This window comes from Lethenteron reissneri, chromosome 27 (assembly GCF_015708825.2).
Source record: "Lethenteron reissneri isolate LAM-NWPU_2019-01 chromosome 27, ASM1570882v1, whole genome shotgun sequence".
NCBI lineage: Eukaryota > Metazoa > Chordata > Hyperoartia > Petromyzontiformes > Petromyzontidae > Lethenteron > Lethenteron reissneri.
In genome coordinates this window covers 14,973,319-14,996,052 of record NC_083805.1, presented here as the reverse complement: position 1 = coordinate 14,996,052, position 22,734 = coordinate 14,973,319, and the positions used below count along the sequence as shown (strand labels likewise).

The window sequence follows — 22,734 nt, the reverse complement described above, 5'->3', positions numbered from 1 at the left end:
CATGCAATGTTCGATCCTGATATTCTGGTTAACACGAAGTGATTCATTCCATCATCCATGCAAAACACTGTCTGTGAGAGATCCCGGACGACGCCACCCATTATGTTGTATGTGTTGTGATTATGAAATTTTGATGAAAATAATAAAAATTAATAATTTTCCGAAAAATGCGCAAATCGCATTAATTATGATAGTGTGTGTATTAATATGCATAAATTATGATAATGCGTGTGATTATATGCATAAATTATGATAATCGTAGTAATTTATGCGGAGGTTTGCGATTATGTTAATGTGTGCAGTTATGATAATTTGCTTAGTTTCGTTTATCCAGAGTTATCAATCAGGATAACACGATTATCATAGATTCATTTACCGATTATCCTAGTGTGTGTTATAATATTTTAGGTCTCCATTTTCATATCTCATCGCAGGATACAGCTCTTATGAATAAGATGGTTTTGCATGGACTTGGAAAGAACACTCAATATGCTTCTGTGATAACAATTTTATTCTAACAAGCACGCGACATTCTATCATGCAGGTCAAACATGAGTCAATAATTCATGGGCAAGATTATGCAATTAACTAATATGAACGACAAAAACTTATGCAGTTGCGAAATTATGCAATTATGCAATATGAATAACGAAAACTCTTATGCATTTATGTAACTCGACGGCAGCAACTGCTTTGCACGATCAGTTGATATTGAACGCACCACCTCGAAATGGCAACCCTTTTTGAAACGCAAAGATCACTTTTTGAAAGTCTTATTCGTGTGCGTGCTGTGTGTGCGTTGTCCTCTCGTAATATTAATTGTGTCGTTAGCTTGTGTGGTGTGGGAGGATACGAACAGCTGCTGCTGCTCCCTCGCTCGGCGTGTCGCTCGGCTTTTGCTCTCTCTCTCTCTCTCCACTGCTGGATTGAGCAGCGTTGGCACGATGTTCCTTGAAGAAACTTGCTTGCTTGGCGCTTGATGGTTCCGGGGGCTTGGTGCTGCTCGTGCGCTCTCTCTTTCTACTGCTAGATGACGAGTTGGCACGATGCTGTCCTTGAAGATGCTCGGTCGCTCGTGTCGCTCGGTGTTGCTCGGTGGCGCAAGGTGTCGCTCGTTGTCGCTCGATGGCGCGCGGTGGCGCACGGAGGCGCAAGGTGGCGCACGGTGGCGCAAGGTGGCGCACGGTCAGCGCTCGTTCAGCGATCTCCGCCTTTCCTGCGGGTTGTTCGCTGGTCGTCACTCTGACGAGGAGCGATGCTTCGTTCGTGGCAGGGTGGACGTTGGCGTCTTTGTTGGCTTCACTCGCAGCTCTGCGACTCAGGGTAGCGATTCCTCTCAGGTGGTGCAGACCTCGGCTTGTAGCTACGCGTCGCTACTCCGCAAACCTCGTCATTCTGAATGACAGGAGCTTCTTCGTTGGCGGCGACGAGGAGAGATGGTTGTCGCCCTGGAGAACTCTGGTGGGGCCTTAGCCCGGAGACGAGATGAGATGTAGGCCGGAGCTCGTGAAGATCTGTGGTGGAGCCGAAGATGGGCTCGTAGCCCGGATGATATCTTGTGTTGGAGCCGAAGCCCGGACGATATGTGATGGGGGCCAGAGCCCCTGTCGATCTGCGTTGGAGCCAAAGCCCGGATGATATGCTTTGTATGGATTTTCCTTCGGTTTATATCGGAAACTTCCACTCGGCTTCCCGAGTTGTTCAAAGGCTGTGTCATAAAACCTTCCTGTGGGCTGAACCATCTGCGTCCGTGTGTGTGTCCGTCCGTGTGTTTCGCGTGCGTGTTTGTCCGTGTTGTGGGGAGACAAAGGCGGTTGTTTCCACGGTGGGAGCACCCGGCGCATGCGCTTATTTATTCGAAGACGTGTTTATTTCCTTTGAGCCATTGCCCCTTTTATGGGTGTCATTTCCTAGCTTGGTGCCTGTGTGTGGAGATCCTCTCGGAAAGACAAAGGCGGCCGTGTTGCTCGCTTCCCATGGGTGTTGTGTTTGGTTAATTTTGAGAGCCTTCTCCGCCCTTGATTCCTCTTCTACTTTAATTCCGTACTTATTATTTGACTTCTTGTGATTATTTAATCTGATATCCCGGCTTATCTTTGTTCAGAATATAATTATCTCTTCCTCCGTGTCTCCTGGTTCTGCAACCCCCCGCCTGCAATTCCCCCCCTCCCTTGTTCCTCTTGTGTGAATTTAGGGGAGTTTTTTTTTTTATTACCTTATTGCCCCCCCTGTCATGTCCTCTTTCCTTTGAAATGAGGTATGCGCGCATCTGTGGAAGTGTGGGGGCCTCTGTGGAAGTGTGGGGGCGTGTTCGTTCCCACGTGGCCCCGTGTCTATTAAAAAAACAATATTATATATGATGGCAGAATAAGCCTTAAAAAAAATAATATTAAAAAAAATAAAAAGGGGGTACATACACAACACTATACCCCTAGCTCGCCAGGAGACAGCGGTACAGCAGAAATGTGGACTCCACCAGTTCCGTCTGTATGGGATCGAGCATCTCCCCCTCACATGCGTGGGTTTTCTGGAGGTGCTCTGGTTTCCCCCCCCCCCCCCCCCCCCCCACATGTAAAACGCTCACAAATTGGCCCCTAACACCTTTATATATCGAGGACTGCAGAGCTTGGGCAATCTTTTGGGTGCCCCACTCACCGCGTGGCTGCTGCCTCCCCGCCTGTCTGTGGTTCCTCCTCGCGCCTCTCGAGCCATTCTCTCTCTACGAGAGCGGGCGCAGGCCGCGGTGCATTACAGGGTGAAATTCTTATTATATTCCGTGCTTTCAAAAGCGGTGTCACGCGAACACCGCTCTCGGTGGGAAGAGCACGGACGTGGCGTTAGGGAAGTGATGTCACCTCCTGCGGTGTCATGTTTTCGGATTAGTCTGAGAAACAAGCTGAACATCGGATCTTCCGACAATCATTTGTTTTGGATCAGTTTCAATATAGGGCACACATTTGATATGAGCGGCTTTATATTCCCCTGGTTTGTCAGTATGTACATACGTGTACAGCTCTTTAGTAAATCCACTGTTTCATGAAAGCCTCGATCCCCAACGTGGGTCGTGGTGGTTATTCGACCAAACTTCACCATGCTGGTCACCGCGGCTCGGTGCAGGCGGGTAGCATAGACACGGGAGCGTCAAAGTACAGTACAACAACGGACCATGCAGCACTGGCCTGCGCTGACCATCACGTAGTACTGAGAGCAGCCTGATAGCATTGTTGATTGCGCACGGTAGTTGCCCATCCTCCCATGCTGTGTGGGTCACGGGAGTTATCTGACTATACTTCACCCCATAGGTCAATGCGGGTTTTGGTTGAAAGTGAGGGGAGCATAGTGCAGACATCTGCTGGCAATGTATCAGAATCGTGATCTTTATTTAGACTGGAGGAATCTGATGGGCTATGAAGCTCTTTTTCATAGATGTCCAGTAAATGTACTCGCATAGCAGCCTCCTGCACAACACGTGTTTCACTCGTGGTGGTCGCCCATCCAAGCACTGACCAGGCTCAACCCCTGCTTAGTTTCCGACATCTGATGAGATCGGGTGCATTCTGGGAGACTTTGTTCATGGGCCATTGCACTGTTCTAAGGCGGTGTTGATGGTGATAATGGCAGAATTGCTGAAGAAAACTATTCGATGCGTAATGCCGATACGTAATGCCGATACGATGAAATATGTTTTCTTTCAAGTGCAGTATTGCCTTGTTATTAATCACGAGGGATACGTTCCGGAGATGCTTGTGAATAGCAAATTTGGCGGATAATGATATTGGCCTAAGAAAACGTATATCTTTTGAATTAGTTACCTTAAATTAGTACATGCATACAAAAAGCTATTAAACACACGAAAATGATCGTAACAAAAATAATCGCTTATAATGAACATAAAGGAAATAAAAAAATACATTGAAGTATAAAAACATTGTTTACAAATGAACTTAACTTAAATTATGATTCTATGCGTCATCACTTTATCTCGTGATTTTATCTCATCACTTTCTCTCAGTGCAGTCATGTAGAGTTCGAGGCGCAATTCGCGGATAGCCAAAATCACGGATAGCAAGTTAGTGAAGAACGAGGGAATACTCTCATAGATTCGGTGTTACTGGTCGAATCACCGAAACCGAGCTTACATTTTAAAATACAAAATTACTATTGGACTCGAGGGCAAGCCATTCATTTGTCAAATGGCGATTGAATCTGAACCGGCTCTCACCTGTGATTATAATTAATAAAGTACTGTACAAAGTGCATAAGCAGGGGTGTATAAGCATTAAAAAATATATTAAATTTTGTTCATTAACACTGGCTTTGTTGTGAGAAGCTTAATGCACAGAAGCATGTGTAATATGCTCGCAATTTGAGCAGTGTGTAGTCAATTAACTGCTTCAGAGCCATTAGACTGGCACGCAAGAAATCACAGCGATGCCCCCAAGCGTTGGCTCACCGCGAGGCGGTGTTCACAACAAAGGTGATGCGTTTTTATTTGTACGTAAAGTGCAACCGGGAATCGATAGCATTGAATTGTGATTTTTAGATCAGCTTCTTGCAACAAACCGGGCTTGTTATGACGCCGCGCTAGGACAGCCTGCAGGGCACCGCATTTAGAAATGCGGCGATCGATGACGTCTCCGTGCCTCGCGTGACTCTTCGACTTGTGTAAATATTTGCGGACGGTCAGCGATTGTCTACGCGTTATGAGAAAGGCGATATTTATGACATTCCTCCTGGCCCTAGGCCATGAAATGTGAACGCTGTGTTTTGGCACCGATCAAACATTTGCGCTGTGAACCCAAGTGGCAAGGGGTGGGGGGGGGTGGTGGGGCACCGCGGTGCCAGATGTTAACCACCTCGCCGCGTATACAGGAGGTCGTGGGTTCGATCCCGACTCTGACGCCTGTATATTTGGAGTTTGCGTGTTCTCCCCATGGTTGCGTGGATTTTTCTCCGGTTTATCCCTCCGCATTTAGAAACCTGCATTTAGATTGTTTGGCTGCTATAAATTTCCACATGATAAGCCACCTTGTTGAGCTTTCATTTGTGGCCAGGTCGCTTCTGAAAAAGAGCTATATGGCTGAGTGGGTCTTACCTGGTAAAATATAAACATAGCGATGAGGAGGAAACAGATCAGCGGTGGGATACAACAACAGTGGCAGTGATGGTAGCAGTATCAGAGAGACGAATAGGTGACGGATCGACGATGAGAGTGGCAGTAGCCAGATCCGTGACAGGCACCCTACAGAGTCTGTGTTCCGTCTCTGTCGGCCAACAGGGGAAGTTCACGCCTGCGTCCGACGTGTGGGCGTTCGGCGTGACGCTGTGGGAGATGCTCACACTGTGCAGGGAGCAGCCATACGGGGCGCTCACCGACGAGCAGGTCATCGAGAACACGGGCGAGTTCTTCAGGGACCAGGGCCGACAGGTAAGCGGCGGCACGAGCGTGCGGACTTGTGCGAGGCTCGTGAAGGACGCCGCTGGGCAGTTGGAGGCAGTCGCTCTCCAGCGACAACGGAGGGCTACGGGAGGAGCGATGCTCACAACAACCAAGAGCGGAGCGCCGGGGGGCTAAAATGCAGCGAGTTGGCACAGTAGGTAGTGCATAGGCAGGTCGTTTCACTCAGTCAACCCGTGGCACCACCTGGGTCTGTCCCGTGACTCCCTGCGAGTGGGGGTTTGACACTTCACGTGGCCTTAAAGTGCACCTAGCCTGGCACAAACGCCATGGGGATGTCACTGCCACTTAGTGGTGAATGGCGACTGTTGTTGTCACATAGTCACTGTAAGATGTTTTCTTGTTCATGTTTTAGTTTTTTGTTTGTTGCCGTTGCACCCGATTCAAGAGCCGAATGGCTCACAGGGCTATACGAAATAAATTAAACTGAAACTGATGCCATACCAGCCTTCACAGGTGCTCGCTAACAGCACTTTTCCCAACACCCTGTGTAGGCTATGCAGGGGATCTCTGCCCGCACGATCCTATAAATTATCCCAATTCAGGAATCCAAATTCTGTTTGAGAATTAATTCGTTCATTTGTTTACATTACGGCCACAGGGTTTACGATAAAAAAAGAATTGACATACGCGACGTGAAAACAAGCGATTCAGATAAGCGCGATTCGACGCATCGTCGCACGCGCGCGAACGCATGTCAAAACACGACGAGTGGCCGCTTCCTGGCGGAACCAGGGGTCATGCAAGCAGAGGGTCGAAGAAGCAAATTTGTCATCGTGAAAATTCAAGCGAGCTGCATAAACGTAAAATATGCCATACATCCCCCCCCCCCCCGCGTTCACCAATCTCCAGCATTAAGCGTGGCTGTGACTGAACACGTATTGCCACGAACTCAAACATGAATGAAATGTAAAAACCTTCTGTACGACAAAAAATAAAGTTTAAAGTGAAGGGTCACTATTTGCTCAAATGAGCAAATGGTGAGCTCCCTGAGCCAGTGGCGGAAATTCCACATTAGCATGGTGGGTGCCAGTCTGTCCGTAGGTAGTTTGACCACCAATACAAGGTTCTGAATTAGTATTGACCCCAGAGCAAAAAGGGGGATTTCAACGCGCGCGGCCTTGCGATCGCGAGTGAATCTCTCGCCCACCACCACATTTAGACCCCGCGGTGTTTTCCGTGCAAGCATACTTTTACAACCTTTATAAAGAAAACATATTTAGAACTTAAACGAGAAGCTTCGCAAAAATACAAACAAATATTCCACTCACAGCCACAGCAGCACCAGCAGAGGTAGCAGCAGGGGGTGCCCCAGTCGAGAAGGGCCTGGAATTTCGTGAGGAACCACCTCACTACAGCCGCATTCCTCCTCGGCGAGCTTCACGAAAATGAAAACACCTTTGCCATTGTCCCAGCTGAGTTGTTCGCTCAGACCTGTGTGACAGGCATGCTCGGCAGGTGTCTGCTATGACCGCGTGAGAGGTGACGGCCACTCCCTGCTGTCCTGCCCACCCCGGCTCGACAGCTCGAGCGAGTGCTACGGGAGGGCGTGACGGCTGCGTTGATATCGCGCGCGTGTCTGTGTGCGTGCATGTTTTTGTGTTTACCAGTGGGGAGTGGTAGCGCAGTGGTTAGCGCCACTGCGCGACGAACCTGGTGACCCAAGTGCGAATTGGCCAAAGCCAGTGATGATTATCCGAACCGATCGTGCGCCTCCCCTAGGTCGACTCGGCCGCAAATGAGCACCTGGTGCGGTGTGTAAACATTGCCACTCGGGAGACAAAGGCGGCCGGGTGTGGTGTTGGCCACCCACCTCCTTGTGTGGCGTGCCAGCCTTCGTTATTGCTACTTGCTAACAGCACTTGCCCCAACAGTCTGTTAAGGCTACATGGGGGATCTTTGTCTTTGGTTGTGTTTACGAGTGATCAGCGAGACAGCACCAGGGCCATCTTTGACTAATGGTCTCCGATGAAACACAATAACTCGACCACACGTTTGTCAGTGACACTGGTGGCCTTCTTGGTTCTTTCGGTAAAGTCACGTAGAAGGGAAGTAATAAAATAATAAAAATAAAACATAATAAAACAATTCTCACGACGTTTCGGCCACAACGCAAGCAGCCGTCCTCAGGTGAAAACCAGGTCCGTCGAGGCGACAGAGTCTGAATGAAACAGCACACGGGCTTGGAGCATATATATAAGCTGGGCGCATTGACAAAGGAATTTGCATATCAACAGGAATTTAGCATATTTATGGGAAATGCAGGAATGTAATTAGTACTGCATATGCATGTGCATTATGCAGGATTAACAGCATCAAAGGGAGCTGTAGTTACTGCTGCTGCAGTAGTTGCTGCTGCTGCTGCAGTTTCTGCTGCTGCTGCAGTTGCTGCTGCTGCTGCAGTTGCTGCTGCTGCTGCACTTGCTGCTGCTGCTGCACTTGCTGCTGCTGCTGCACTTGCTGCTGCTGCTGCAGTTGCTGCCTTATCCATTTTAATATAACACTATGTATTATTCTACCCACCCTAATGTGTATCATACTGCTATATGTTTACTGTACAATTACGACACCATACATTACTCTGCACACTGCACCATGCCAGTGAGTGGAACGCGGTCTGAAAGTCACCGTTAACGTGAACACAATCAGTTAAGATCCGAAATGGTTTATTACGTCCTTCCAATGATTGCTAAGCCAGAATCCATCTTCTCGGTTGAAATTGTCTCTGTGTTTGTATATGTGGATCGCCTCATGAACGAATCTCTCATGATAGCCAGATGGCTTGCAGAGAACCTCTGTCTTGGAGAAGTCAATGTCATGTGAGCCCACTGAATTGTAACAGTGATCTGCCACGGCTGAGGTGTTTGTCCTACCGTGTTTCAGGTCTGCCTTATGTTCACGGATGCGGTCCGAGACATGTCGTTTGGTTTCTCCAATGTAACTGCTACCACAGAGGCAACTTAGTTTGTAGACGCCAGGGTACTGTATGTCTGGAACCACATCTTTTACAGACGGGACCAGATCACGGATTTTATGTACTGTGTTGAATCGGACCTGGATCTTGTGTTTAATCAGGATTTTGGAGATCTTTTTTGTGACCCCAGCAATGTAGGGTAAGGTGATGGTCTTGAAAGGCTCCTCAACAGGATCCTTCTTGATGGTTGGAGTGATGGCTTTGCGGATTGTGTAGTCGGAGTAACCATTAGCCTTAAGAGCTTGGCGTACGTGTTTGAGTTCACTGGAAATGTGTTCATGGTCGGAGATGCATTGGGCTCTATGATATAGAGTCTTGATGAGGGAATTCTTCTGGGATGGATGGTGGTGGGAATCCGGTTTTAGATAAGCATCCGTGTGGGTGGCTTTCCTGTAGACAGAGTGGCTCATTGAACCATCAGGTCTCCTTTTGATTAGGACATCCAAAAAGGGTAGCTTGCCATCATTTTCGACTTCCATGGTGAATCTGATGGCTGGGTGTATGGAATTGATGTGGTCGAGAAATTGGTCTAGAGCAGGCCGGCCATGTGGCCAGATGACAAAAGTGTCGTCTACGTACCTCTTCCATAAGGTCGGGCGTAGAGTGGCAGTCTGGATGGCGTCCGTCTCAAATTTCTCCATGAAGATGTTGGCTACAATCGGAGATAGGGGGGAGCCCATTGGGGTGCCCTCAATTTGCTTGTAGAAGGTTCCATTCCAGGTGAAGTATGTATTGGTTAAGCAGTGTCTCACCAGGGGGGGTACCCCAGCATTCAGTCCTTGATGAACCAAGTCTTCAATGATTGCGATGGTGTCAGGCACAGGCACCTTGGTGAACAAGGAAACCACATCAAAACTGACAAGCAGGTCGTCTGGGGACAGGGCAATCCCCTTGATTGTCGATACCAGGTCAGTAGAGTTTAGTACTGCAGAGGTGGTTTTTCCAGTGAAAGGCCGTAGGATTTCGGACAAAAAACGAGCCAGTTTGTAAGTGGGGGAGTTGATAGTAGAGACAATGGGACGAAGAGGTGTATCTTCTTTATGTATCTTTGGCAAGCCGTACAATCTTGGTGGCCTGGCTGCAGAAGGTTTCAACGAGAACTGTTTGGTCTGATCAATTAATGCGGTTGAAGCAGAAATGATGTTGTTGGTTTTGGAGACGAGGCTTTTTAAAAAGAGACCCCACCAACAGCCTCGTCTCCAAAACCAACAACATCATTTCTGCTTCAACCGCATTAATTGATCAGACCAAACAGTTCTCGTTGAAACCTTCTGCAGCCAGGCCACCAAGATTGTACGGCTTGCCAAAGATACATAAAGAAGATACACCTCTTCGTCCCATTGTCTCTACTATCAACTCCCCCACTTACAAACTGGCTCGTTTTTTGTCCGAAATCCTACGGCCTTTCACTGGAAAAACCACCTCTGCAGTACTAAACTCTACTGACCTGGTATCGACAATCAAGGGGATTGCCCTGTCCCCAGACGACCTGCTTGTCAGTTTTGATGTGGTTTCCTTGTTCACCAAGGTGCCTGTGCCTGACACCATCGCAATCATTGAAGACTTGGTTCATCAAGGACTGAATGCTGGGGTACCCCCCCTGGTGAGACACTGCTTAACCAATACATACTTCACCTGGAATGGAACCTTCTACAAGCAAATTGAGGGCACCCCAATGGGCTCCCCCCTATCTCCGGTTGTAGCCAACATCTTCATGGAGAAATTTGAGACGGACGCCATCCAGACTGCCACCCTACGCCCGACCTTATGGAAGAGGTACGTAGACGACACTTTTGTCATCTGGCCACATGGCCGGCCTGCTCTAGACCAATTTCTCGACCACATCAATTCCATACACCCAGCCATCAGATTCACCATGGAAGTCGAAAATGATGGCAAGCTACCCTTTTTGGATGTCCTAATCAAAAGGAGACCTGATGGTTCAATGAGCCACTCTGTCTACAGGAAAGCCACCCACACGGATGCTTATCTAAAACCGGATTCCCACCACCATCCATCCCAGAAGAATTCCCTCATCAAGACTCTATATCATAGAGCCCAATGCATCTCCGACCATGAACACATTTCCAGTGAACTCAAACACGTACGCCAAGCTCTTAAGGCTAATGGTTACTCCGACTACACAATCCGCAAAGCCATCACTCCAACCATCAAGAAGGATCCTGTTGAGGAGCCTTTCAAGACCATCACCTTACCCTACATTGCTGGGGTCACAAAAAAGATCTCCAAAATCCTGATTAAACACAAGATCCAGGTCCGATTCAACACAGTACATAAAATCCGTGATCTGGTCCCGTCTGTAAAAGATGTGGTTCCAGACATACAGTACCCTGGCGTCTACAAACTAAGTTGCCTCTGTGGTAGCAGTTACATTGGAGAAACCAAACGACATGTCTCGGACCGCATCCGTGAACATAAGGCAGACCTGAAACACGGTAGGACAAACACCTCAGCCGTGGCAGATCACTGTTACAATTCAGTGGGCTCACATGACATTGACTTCTCCAAGACAGAGGTTCTCTGCAAGCCATCTGGCTATCATGAGAGATTCGTTCATGAGGCGATCCACATATACAAACACAGAGACAATTTCAACCGAGAAGATGGATTCTGGCTTAGCAATCATTGGAAGGACGTAATAAACCATTTCGGATCTTAACTGATTGTGTTCACGTTAACGGTGACTTTCAGACCGCGTTCCACTCACTGGCATGGTGCAGTGTGCAGAGTAATGTATGGTGTCGTAATTGTACAGTAAACATATAGCAGTATGATACACATTAGGGTGGGTAGAATAATACATAGTGTTATATTAAAATGGATAAGGCAGCAACTGCAGCAGCAGCAGCAAGTGCAGCAGCAGCAAGTGCAGCAGCAGCAGCAAGTGCAGCAGCAGCAGCAAGTGCAGCAGCAGCAGCAACTGCAGCAGCAGCAGCAACTGCAGCAGCAGCAGAAACTGCAGCAGCAGCAGCAACTACTGCAGCAGCAGTAACTACAGCTCCCTTTGATGCTGTTAATCCTGCATAATGCACATGCATATGCAGTACTAATTACATTCCTGCATTTCCCATAAATATGCTAAATTCCTGTTGATATGCAAATTCCTTTGTCAATGCGCCCAGCTTATATATATGCTCCAAGCCCGTGTGCTGTTTCATTCAGACTCTGTCGCCTCGACGGACCTGGTTTTCACCTGAGGACGGCTGCTTGCGTTGTGGCCGAAACGTCGTGAGAATTGTTTTATTATGTTTTATTTTTATTATTTTATTACTTCCCTTCTACGTGACTTTACCGAAAGAACCAAGAAGATGAATCCCTGCAGTCACGAAAGCTTTAAATCGAAATTTAACTGGTGGCCTTGATAAATATATTACAGGCAACGTTTCGAGGCAATGCCCCTTCTTCACAGCACGTTGTTATTTGTGCTTGTGCACCACTGCCAAACGCAGCGTCACCAAAATGTTTTTTTGATTCTGATGAAGCGGCATGCCCGTGTGTGATGAGCTTTGGTTTTCTCGTCAGAGGAAGCTAGTCTTGATCGACGACTGGATGAATGTTTTTCCCCACGCTGAAGCGGCTGGACTTAATTGCAATTAAGTCGTCACCGTAAGCCATTCTGTGCCCACTGTTGAATGAATACTACCCCATGTTAATGCTGTGTGCGTTATTGTGTATCCATATTGATGCATGTGTGCGTGCTCATGTGCTTGTGTAAGTGTTGACTCAAAAGAGTAAGTGTTGACTCAAAAGAGTAGCTGGTGCGGTGTATAAACATCGCCACTGGGGAGACAAAGGCGGCCGGGCGTGGTGCTGACAACCAAACCACCTCGTGCGCCGTGCCGGCCTTCATAGGTGCTCGCTAACAGCACTCGCCCCACCATATTGTTAAGGCTATACGTGTTGTGCCTTTGTGTGCTCCCCCCCCGAACCCACCCCTCTCACCGCCCAGACGGTGCTGCCCAGACCGGCCCTGTGCCCTGAGCCGCTGTACGAGCTGATGTGCGCGTGCTGGAGACGGGACTCGCGCGCCCGGCCCTCCTTCCCGCAGCTGCACAACGTGCTACGCGCCCTCCAGCCGTAGGCACGCGCAAGCGCGCATGGTCACTCGCGCAGTCACAATCAACACAAAGACGGAACAAAGACGAAAGATTTCCCCCGTACAGCCTGGACAGACTGTCGGGGCGAGTGCTGTTGGCGAGCACCTATGAAGGACGGCACGGCGCACAAAGGGGGTGGGTGGCCAACACCGCGCCCGGCCGCCTTTGTCTCCCCAGTGCTCATTTGAGGCCGAGTCGACCTAGGGGAGGCCCAGGACCAGTTCAAATAATCGTCACTGGTGTTGGTCATGAACGGGAATCGAACTCGGAACGGGGGGGTTCATAGTGCAGTGCGCTAACCGCTGCACTACCGCTCCCCACTCACACAGTCACACTCACACACACTGTCACACTACAACGAAAGCAAAAATTGCCGTTCACCACTGAGTGGCGGTGACGTTACCATGGTGCTTGTGCACATTGAGGCCACGTGAAGTGTCAAAGGTTCGTTGGCAGGAGGTCATGGGACAGATACAGGTGCCTTGGGTTGATTGAAATGACTGGCAGATGCATCAGCTGTGCTCTCCACTGTGCCAAACTTGCTGCGTTTTAGCCGCCCGGCGCTCCACTCGTTGTGAGCGTCGCTCTTCCAGCCTCCGTTGTCGTTGGAGGGTGACTGCCTATAACTCCCCAGCAGCTTCCATCATGTGCCTCCTCCACAGAGGGCAATCTTGACACTGCTGGTACCAGTCATCGGCAAGTCCAATCAGCTCCACATCTTTCTGTACCACATCAGTCCATCTCTTCTCTATCTTCTCTAGCCTGTGCCGTGCCCATTTAGTCCCATCTATTTGACCAAATATAATCTGCTTGTGCATAAGGTGGCTGGGCATTCGGGCTACATGACCCAGCCAACGCAGCCTCGCTTGTTGGAGTAGCTTACCGATGGGATCTGTTTGCTCACACAATCCAGTCTGGTTAAACCCAGGATGGATCATAGGCAGGCCAGCCTGAATGTGTCAAACCAGCGCAGATGTTCCTTTGGAGGGTTCCACGTTGCACACGCATGGAGAAGGGAGAGCATAACTGTAGCCTGAGAAGACCAGAAGCTTCGTGTGGAGCGACAGACCAGGGGGCTTCTGCACAGCATTACGCAGCTGATGAAAGATAATGCCGCTAGACTGATTTTAAACGAGACCTCTGGTTCCAAACCAGTGCTGGTTATAAGCACACTGACCAGGTATAGAAACTTTTCCACTCTCTCCACAACTGCCCCAGCTCTTAGTGACTCGCTCTAGGTTCAGCAGAGTCTACAACTTCTCAGAGTGAGCAGCAATCACCAGTTCATACATAACATGGTTGACCAAATGGGAGCCATCTCTTGACCACACCCAGACATTGATGAGCATACTATTGTATATTACCAGATGGAACTTCCTCTGGTATAACGATGGAAAGCTTCTCAAACTACGTGGTTGCAAAAATATGTTAAATAATGTAACAGCCAGAGGACATTCCCTGTCACACCCTAAAGTGGACCTGACTGCTGGTCACACAGCTTTACCCAGGCCTGCCCACCATCATGAAGGTCCTCAAAATAAGTTATACATACATACATGAAGGATAACCCAGAACCATAGCATATAGATGGTATCATAGGCCTTGGTCAGGTCAAAAAAGCAGAGATGTAGGTCCCAGTAAAATCCTGTACATATCTGCTGTATCAGTCAGACAGAGAAGAATGAATATGTGCAGGACCGCCTGAACCTAAAACACATTGAGGCTCCGCAAGCATCTCCTCAGCGTGCCTGGCAAGACGATATTGAATAATCTTTACCAGGACCCTTCCCAGCACACAGAGGAGACAGATCCCTTGGTAGTTGTTGCAATCAATACGGTCCCCCTTCTTAAAGAAGGGGACCACCAGGGCATCCTTCAAATCTTGCGGAACCTTTGCTGGAGTCCAGACAGTTTTGACTATGTAATTTAGGCCAGTCTGCAGATCAATGCCACCCTCCCTCAACAATACGCTTGGGAGATCATCTCTGCCTGGCACTTTTCCTGGTCTCAGACTCTGGATTACTCTTCATATTTCTCAACAAATGGTACCTCAGCCAGCCACTCACAGTGTGTGGCTACATCTTCCAGTATTTGAGGCACTGCAGCCCCAGCAGGGTCATCCCCACCTTTCTCCGTGCTGTTTTCTGGGCTAAATAGTCCAGCAGGTGGTATTGCTTGGACCTGGCGTGCATCTGCGATGTGTAGATGTGCCAATGCTGGAAAGCCTGTTGGTGATTACAAGTCCATGGGCTGCTCAGATGTCTAGCAGCCTCCTTCCGTTATTATTAAGCTGATGTGGCCCATGCCGTCCAATCAGTCCAGCCCAGGTGTTGGTGTCATGACCCACTTGGACATTAATGTCACCCAACAGGGTAACTCTAATCTGAGGGGCCACTTTAGCTAGCACCTGTGACAGGAGGTGATAGAAGGCATCTTGACTCATCAGCCTTACCTGCATCCCCCCAGCTGTTCGTTTTCGATGGGAGTATAAGCCATCACCACTATTTCTCGCCTCCTATTGATGGGGAGGTGAGTCCACAACACTATGGGACTTGCAGCTCCCAGACCTCACTGCCCTGCTCCCAGACTCCATTATTTTGCTCATAAGCAGAGCCACTGCATTTTATGTGGTTATTTCCTGCCGTGAGTGCAGGACTGTCCACCCCTCGTGATGAACCAGAACTAGTCCACCAGCCCTCCTGTATTCCAGAGGTCCAGGCGATACCGGTCCCAGCTCCTGACAGAGAAACGGCAGCCTCTCCCCGACAGCAGGCATTCGTACATTCCATGTGGCTACTCGCAGTGGTGTTATGCTGTTTCTGGAGGAACCCCGACGGTGGGGGTTCGGTGTCCTGGCTCCACCATGAACACCAGTTCTCCTCTGGGCCTTCCGGCAAAAGCTTATTATGATCTTTTATTCGTGGTTTTTGGTTGAGTGAGTTTTAAGGTTAAGGGGTTACCAGCCCCTCGCAGCCGCCGAAGGGATGGGGGGTTGTTTTTGCCAGTCAGCTGTTGAACGTGTGTGCATTTCTTTCCAACACACCAGTTGTGCTGAAGCAGTAATATATTGGCACGCATGTCCACGTGACAACCTCATTAATTGGCTGTGTTGGGCGGAGGAGGGTTTACGACAGACATTTTATTTTCGTGATCTGACCCAAACAAAAAAAACAATTATGAATCATACGTGAAAGGTGTTTACATCACGCGATCAGAAGTCAGCAGAGCATGCTGATGATCTCACCACCTGATATATTGTTTTCTCTCCAAGAAGCAACAACTGGTCTTTGTGAAATTTCACAAAGGTAAAAATAACTGCGGAGTTTGTAGGCCGAATTCACCTGCATTAAGGATCATTATAGCCTTCCCTACGGGAGCGGTGAAACCAATTTCTTATAAATCGGAAACGTCAAATGTGGTGGCAACGTGCGGGCCTCCTGCGAGTGGCCAGCTACTGCTGCTGCTGTACCACGGAGAGGTCCCTTCAGACCCATCGCTCAGGCGGTTCGGATGCTCGTGCATTCACTTGGGTCGCCGCGATGTGACGCTTCTACGATATGCCGTAACGATGTAAGGCCCACGATAACCGCGTCGTCGGTTTTGTGTCAGAAACCAAAAAAACATCGTGATCATCATTTCTGTTTTTTAAACTCTTTTCTTAAATGTGTCACATCCTGACAAAGTATTTATGAAATTTACAATCTCAATAAATAAAGGTGTAAATAAGTAGCTATTATCCGTTAAACTAGCGCCTTGCGAAATGTTTTTTTTAGTTTTCTTGGAGTAATTGGCGGGGTGGCAACATCGTCGTTTCTTGGCTGCTTGAATCATTTGCGAGGGACTGATGACGTGTCGCGTTCGCGGTTGCAGAGCCGCAATGATTCAGTGCCAGGATTGTGGGCGGGCTTACGTTGACCGAACTGCAGTCGGAAGAACTTTTGAACTTAAATCGCATACGTACTGGTTTTACAGCAAAGCACAACGCTACGATGCAAATGTGAAAATGACATTACACAGTTACGGGAAACCCGATACGGTACCACGACAATCGATATTATTTCGAATTGTATCGTAATGAATTATATCGCGGCGAGCCTAGTATTCGTCAGAAAGACAGGGAGAGAGCGTCTGGTGACCATGGCCACTGTCTCCTCGACACTGATGTTCACACGCCACACCGGCTACTCGTTTTAGGCCGAGTCGCACCTATGGGCCATTGAGACCAAAGGTCAAGGTTCGGTTACCAATTGCCACTGACGTGCATCAGCCCAGGAATCGAAAGCCAGATCACCGGAGTCGTGGTGCAGAGCGCACGAACCACTATGCCATCTCACACGCACGCGAAGACGACACGCGCACACACGCGCGCACACGTCTGCACACCACCGTGGTGCCAATACAGTATTTATGCAATCGTCTAAAAAGAGAGGCGACGCTCAGTGAAATCTTAACTCGCAATATTTTACGGGCAAAAAAAAACAACCTCCAGCATTGTGTAGTCACGAGTCGATCGCATTCGAGACGCGCGCTGTGAAATTCTACTCCTGTGCTCGTTGAGCCCGCTAGCAGCACAGCGACTGTGTGCCTAGGGGGTGTGGGGGACTACCCTAGAGTCCCCTGTGCATCACGTCCGGACAGGGGTGGGCACTTTATAGATGCCCCACTTAAACAAAAAGAAGTAATGGGGAGTAACGATAGAGGAGACATTTTTTTTTTATATCAAAGCCTCTATTCTACTCGTGCCTCCCACAAATCTCAGTGCACATATTCAAGACATTGACACTCGCCTGGATTGCTCTGTTCAGCGTAGCCGCTGTGATTTGCACTCCATGTTCAATGATGCCTTGTAAGCTGAGGTCATTGATTATGTCGCGGTTTTGTTTAATACAAAAAAAAAATCCCCCCGTGTCGCCCTTAACAGACTGTTGGGGCAAATGCTGTTAGCGAGCACCTATTTATGTCGGTATGGCATACACGGGTGGGTGGCTAGCACCACGCCCGGCCGCCTTTGTCTTCCTGGTGCTGATGTTCAAACACTGCACCAGGTAATCATTTGAGGCTGGGTCGCCCCTAGGGGAGGCCCAATCCCGGTTCAGATAATCGTCACTGTTGGTCATGAGCAGTAATCGAACTTGGGTCGCCGGGTTCGTAACGCAGTGCGCTAATCACTGCATCACCGCTCTTCACTTTTGTCGCATACACACGGTCTTTGGTGCCATGGTGGCGAGATGTTAACTACCTCCCTGGTATACAGGAGGCCGTGGGTTCGATCCCGACGCTGACGCCTGATGTATATTTGGAGTTTGCGTGTCTCTCTCTCGCCGTGGTCGCGTGGATTTTTCTCCGGGTCCTCCGGTTTTTCCCTCCACATTTATAATCATCATCACCACGCGCTTGGAGTATCTGGCTGCTATAAATGTCCACACGACGATAAGCCACTTCGTCGTGCTATCGTTTGTGATGACCAGGTCGCTTCTGAAAAAAACAGTTACATAGCTCAGTGGGCCTTGCCCGCTGGTAAAATAAAATTTGAAAAAAAAATTGTGACCCCCCACGAGAAACCCAGTGTGGAGCGAATGTAAAGGAGTGGGGGGGCACGTAATTGTTCCACCTCCACCCGATCCAGCTCGCGTAAAATAAAAAAATCACGCGCTGCGCTACAACCGAGCGTCCATTGGACGTCGGTGGGGCATCTAGAGATGGATCGCGCTGCCTAGGAAGTGATGCATCGGTAGAGGGGAGGAGGGGGGGATGCGACGGCAATGCATCGGTTAACATCCAACTCTTGTGGCTCCATGATGCGCGCGTGGGAATCGATGTTGTTTGATTTGTGCAAACGAGGTGCAAATATTACGGTGAGCACAAACGAGACGGTATAAAAATAAAGAGAGAGAGTGGGGTCTCGAATAAAATGCGACCGCCAAATCACGGCAATTAATCAAATTTCTGGAGATGGCGGAATTTTGGGGGGGGGGGGGTGGGGGTGAATAAATGACACCCCTATTTTTTAAACAAGCGCAGCAAAGCCAGTCTGTTAAGCGAGCCTCCCGCATTCAGATGTCGCTGGGTGCGGCGACAATACACGCGCACACGAGCGCGCGCGCGTGTGTATTCCGTCGACTGGTAGGTTGAGGGTTTTGGTAGATCACGCAGAGACGGAGTCGCTACCCATCGGACGGGGGGGGGGGGGGTGGCGGGGGGGGGCGCTTGTACATGAAGCAGCACGGCAAGTAGGTTCGGAGATGCTATTTGTAAAGCGGAGTGTTCTCCCTTCACGTTGCCGTGGATTTCCTCCGGCATGCCAAAGAGTAATTGTAACGGGCCAAATATCCCAAGCAGGGCCCTCCTGAACATGAGTCTTGAGACTCGGTGAGGCTTTCCTGGGTTAAAAAAAAAGAATTTATTGTTGTTATTGTTTTATATATATAATGTATGTAAGGCTGTTACAAATCCATTGGCACTGCACCTTGATGAGCGCTAATCAAACTGTAAGATGATAACCGAGAGCCTTGGCAATTGCTCCGTAGTAAGCCTTAATCGCAGTTTGTACATTTTTTTTTAAGTAACGCATCTTGCAACGTACAGGGGTTTTGTTTATAGTCTTTTCTGCATCACGTTGCCATTACTTTTGTGTGGGATTACGTGGTTCGATCCCTGACCGCGTTACATCGCAAAAAAAAATAACTCAATACGTTCGTCAAGAAGACAGTGACCCTCAAAGAAAAAATGCACAGTGGGTGACGTTTCGGGCGATGGCCCTTCTTCGTAGCGGTGGGCCATGGTTCCAAACGTCACCTTTTATTTTATATTTTGACGAATGTGTCGAGTTATTTTATTGGCTGCGTGTGTGCACCGTGCATTATTCGTCACATTATGTTCCACGTCAACACAGACAGAACTCAGAACACATTATTGAACGACACGTGAAACCCGCTTCAGTGCCGTGTCCAGCTTGGTCCACTAAAGAGCAAATACACTGCCATCTGTTTTGTTTGTTTGTTATAACTTCAGAGTCGTGTCTCCGTGTTCAAACAAGCACTGGGGCGCGGTGCTCATCCTGTAAGTTGGCCCCTAAGCCAGTGGGTGGAAATTCCACGTTCATATGACAGCGGCAAGTCTACCCAACAAACCGTATTTGTTGACTCCTGGAAAAGTCTTGCAACAAAAAAATCATACGATGCCGATTACTTTCTTTCAAATGAACGTCCGTGCGACATTCATTTGACCTTGAAAAGTCACGTGCCGCGATGCGTACTCCCATCGGCTGTCGATGTCGCGTGAACCCAACCTTGCCGACACCATCGTTTCCCACTTTAGTTTCCGTAGAATCATTTTGAAATGCTTTTAAAAGGAAAATTAAAGTCATCGTGAAAACGTAACAAACCGGTACATGCCACGCAACGATAATCGGATTATGCACTGAAAATGTAAAGGCAGTTGTATGAGATTACCATGCCTGCATTTTAGTAATCCGATTACAGAACTTCTTGTGAGTAATCCGATTACAGTAACCCATCGGCTTCTCGGCACTGGCCACTAACGCACCAAACTGCACTTTGGGGCCAATTCACACGCTGCTGAAATGTAGGAAACGCACATCATCATCATCAGCATCATCGCCTACGCGGCGGTTCGCATCATTGTTGTTGTTGTTGTTGACGGTTGAGACACCTGGCAAATCTTCACCGCAATTGGACAAGACGTAAAACATTCGTCAACGCACGAATCGCGAGGCACCTTGGACCTTCAAGCGCCGCCGAGGCCGAGTGCGCACAGTAACGGACGACACAGAAGCACATGGCGCCTGGGGTTGTGTGCACGCGGACGCTTCTGTCGAATGTATTTGATCATTGCAGGCTCATCCGTTAATCAGAGGTCTATCCTGCTCATCGTCTGGGCTATATCGGTTTGTTACGTGCGTGCCACCGATTTCGTAAATCCTACGTTTGGTTTTCTATTTTGTAAAATGTTTTTCAAATACAAGTTTATGGAGTTGGAGAGTGTCGTCGGTGTGAGTCATTTTAATTGTGGTTTCCGATTACTTATTTTTACACTTCACAACGAAGATTGAGATCGCATTACCTCTCATAAATGATGATCGGGTATACATTAAAGTTTAGTATGAAATCGTGTTTCTATATGATGATAGTCTGGAGCAGATGGCGGAAACTCCACGTTCCTATGGGGCACAGTGGAGGCGAGGAGATGTTATCTCCCTCGCCCGGTATGCAGGAGGACGTAGGTTCGATCCCAACCCGGACGATGCCTGTTGGATATTTGGAATATCTCCCGGTGGTCGCGTGGATGTTCCTCTGGGTCCGGTTTTGCCCTCCAAATTTAGAAACAACATGCATTTCGATTATTTGGCTGATAATATAAATTTCCGCATGTGATGATATAAGCCCCTTTGATGAGCTATCGTGCGTGGCCAGGTTGCCTCTGAAAATAGCTCAAATAGCTCAAAGCCGAGTGGGCTTCACCTGGTAAAATAACAGTTACGTCTTGTAGTTTAGGCCCGTTTCTCTACACAACAAACACAGGTAACCTACAAATTGGTACCCATTTGATCAATCCAGGAGGAAAAAAATATCAACTTCAATTTCGACAAAATATTTTTCAAAATAATTGTTTCCGATCCGTATGTCACAGCGGGGAGTTGTGCACTGATTAAAAACCATTCTTTATTCGGAACATTGTCACGATACTTCTTGATTGTCACGCGGGGCTCTTGTTTTCACTTCAACAATCCGTTAAGGAGCTAAAGACCAATGTCGAGATCTGTTCGCCACGACGAGAGGGCTTCAGGAGACAAAGTTCGTGTAAGTTTTGCTATGCGTCCTCCGTTGAAGGCGCACGGACTCCGTTGGCTTACTACGTGGTCCATAGCTTGGGTTGCATGGCCACACTCGCGCCACTGTGGCTTGTGTCTTTAACGTTCCCTTCATAAAGGAGACGCGCATTGGCCTGTTGATGTTCTGATGCGGTTGTTGGTTACACGAGCATCTTCGAGAAGGAATGTCAAGGCCCGGAGAGGGTGTGATGTTTGGGTCTCGAATGAGTTTATTCAGGATGTCCGCATTATCCCACTGGTCGCCACCATCAGAATCTAAATATATGTTTATACTGGAGGAATCCGATGAGCTATAAAGCTATTTTTCACAAATATCCAGAAGAGGCGGGTGATAAGGTTACAACAACAATCAATTAAAAAACACAACAATCGTTCAAAGTACAAGAAAGAAAAACAAATCACGTAAAAATTAAACTTAACAATTCCCATGCTACGAGGCAGCCCGGTGATGTATTCATTTATTTTTCAGAAGCGACCTGGCCATAAATGACAGCTCAAAAAGGTGGCTTATGAAGTGGAAATTTATAGAAGTTTTTTGGGTTAGATCACATTAATATAAATGTGTCGTTAAACCTGCCACCACTCGACAGTCAATCATTAAGGTTTGTCACGTAAACAGAACGTGTCAATTCGTTACTAGTACAGCGCACCGGTGTGTTGGAGAGTAAACCCACAACATTTACAATTCGTTTTGTCAGTAAGTACAACTGATGTTAGTTGCCATGTTTTGTTTACGTGGCAAACCTTACTAATTGGCTGTATGGATCTAACCCAAAAACCTCTTATGGATAATATTGGACGCGAAAGCCTATAGGTTACACTGGAAATGTATCGTAGCAAAATAATCTAAATAATCTCAATGCATGTTTCGAAATGCGGAGGGATAAACCGGCGGACCCGGATATAAAAAAAAATTCCACGCAACCACGGGGACAACGTGCAAACTCCAAATATACAGCAGGCGCCAGGATTGAGGATCGAACCCACATTCTCCTGCTTACCGGTCAAGGTAGATAACATCACACCACTGTAGCGCCCCATATAATAAATAAATAAATACAAGTTCAAATTCTTTGGGGCTTTCGGTGAAGAATATGAATTCCTGCAGTCACGAAAGCTTTATGTCAAGATTTCATACAAGTTAAAATTGCACGATCAATTCCCAAGCCTGGGAACGGAATTGACGGTGATGCAAGAATCCATCCTTCCAGATTCGGGGTGAAATTGCAGGAGGCTGATAGCAGCGCTATTCGTTGGCGAGGTACAACTGTCGACACGTACGGGGTTCACGGCGAGTTCTCGGTCGGCTGACGTCAATGACAACTCGGCGAGC

General features: G+C 48.2%; 1 protein-coding gene across 1 annotated transcript in view; it reads left to right on the top strand.

The window, feature by feature from the left end:
* Positions 1 to 15,796, top strand: part of DDR2 (discoidin domain receptor tyrosine kinase 2) — an 81,872-nt gene extending 66,076 nt beyond the window's left edge. The window contains exons 19-20 of the mRNA XM_061561559.1: positions 5,279 to 5,428; positions 12,403 to 15,796. Coding sequence (XP_061417543.1) covers positions 5,279 to 5,428; positions 12,403 to 12,534 — 282 coding nt within the window. The 3' untranslated portion in view covers positions 12,535 to 15,796. The remainder of the gene's footprint in view (positions 1 to 5,278; positions 5,429 to 12,402) is intronic.
* The last annotated feature ends 6,938 nt before the right edge of the window (positions 15,797 to 22,734 follow it).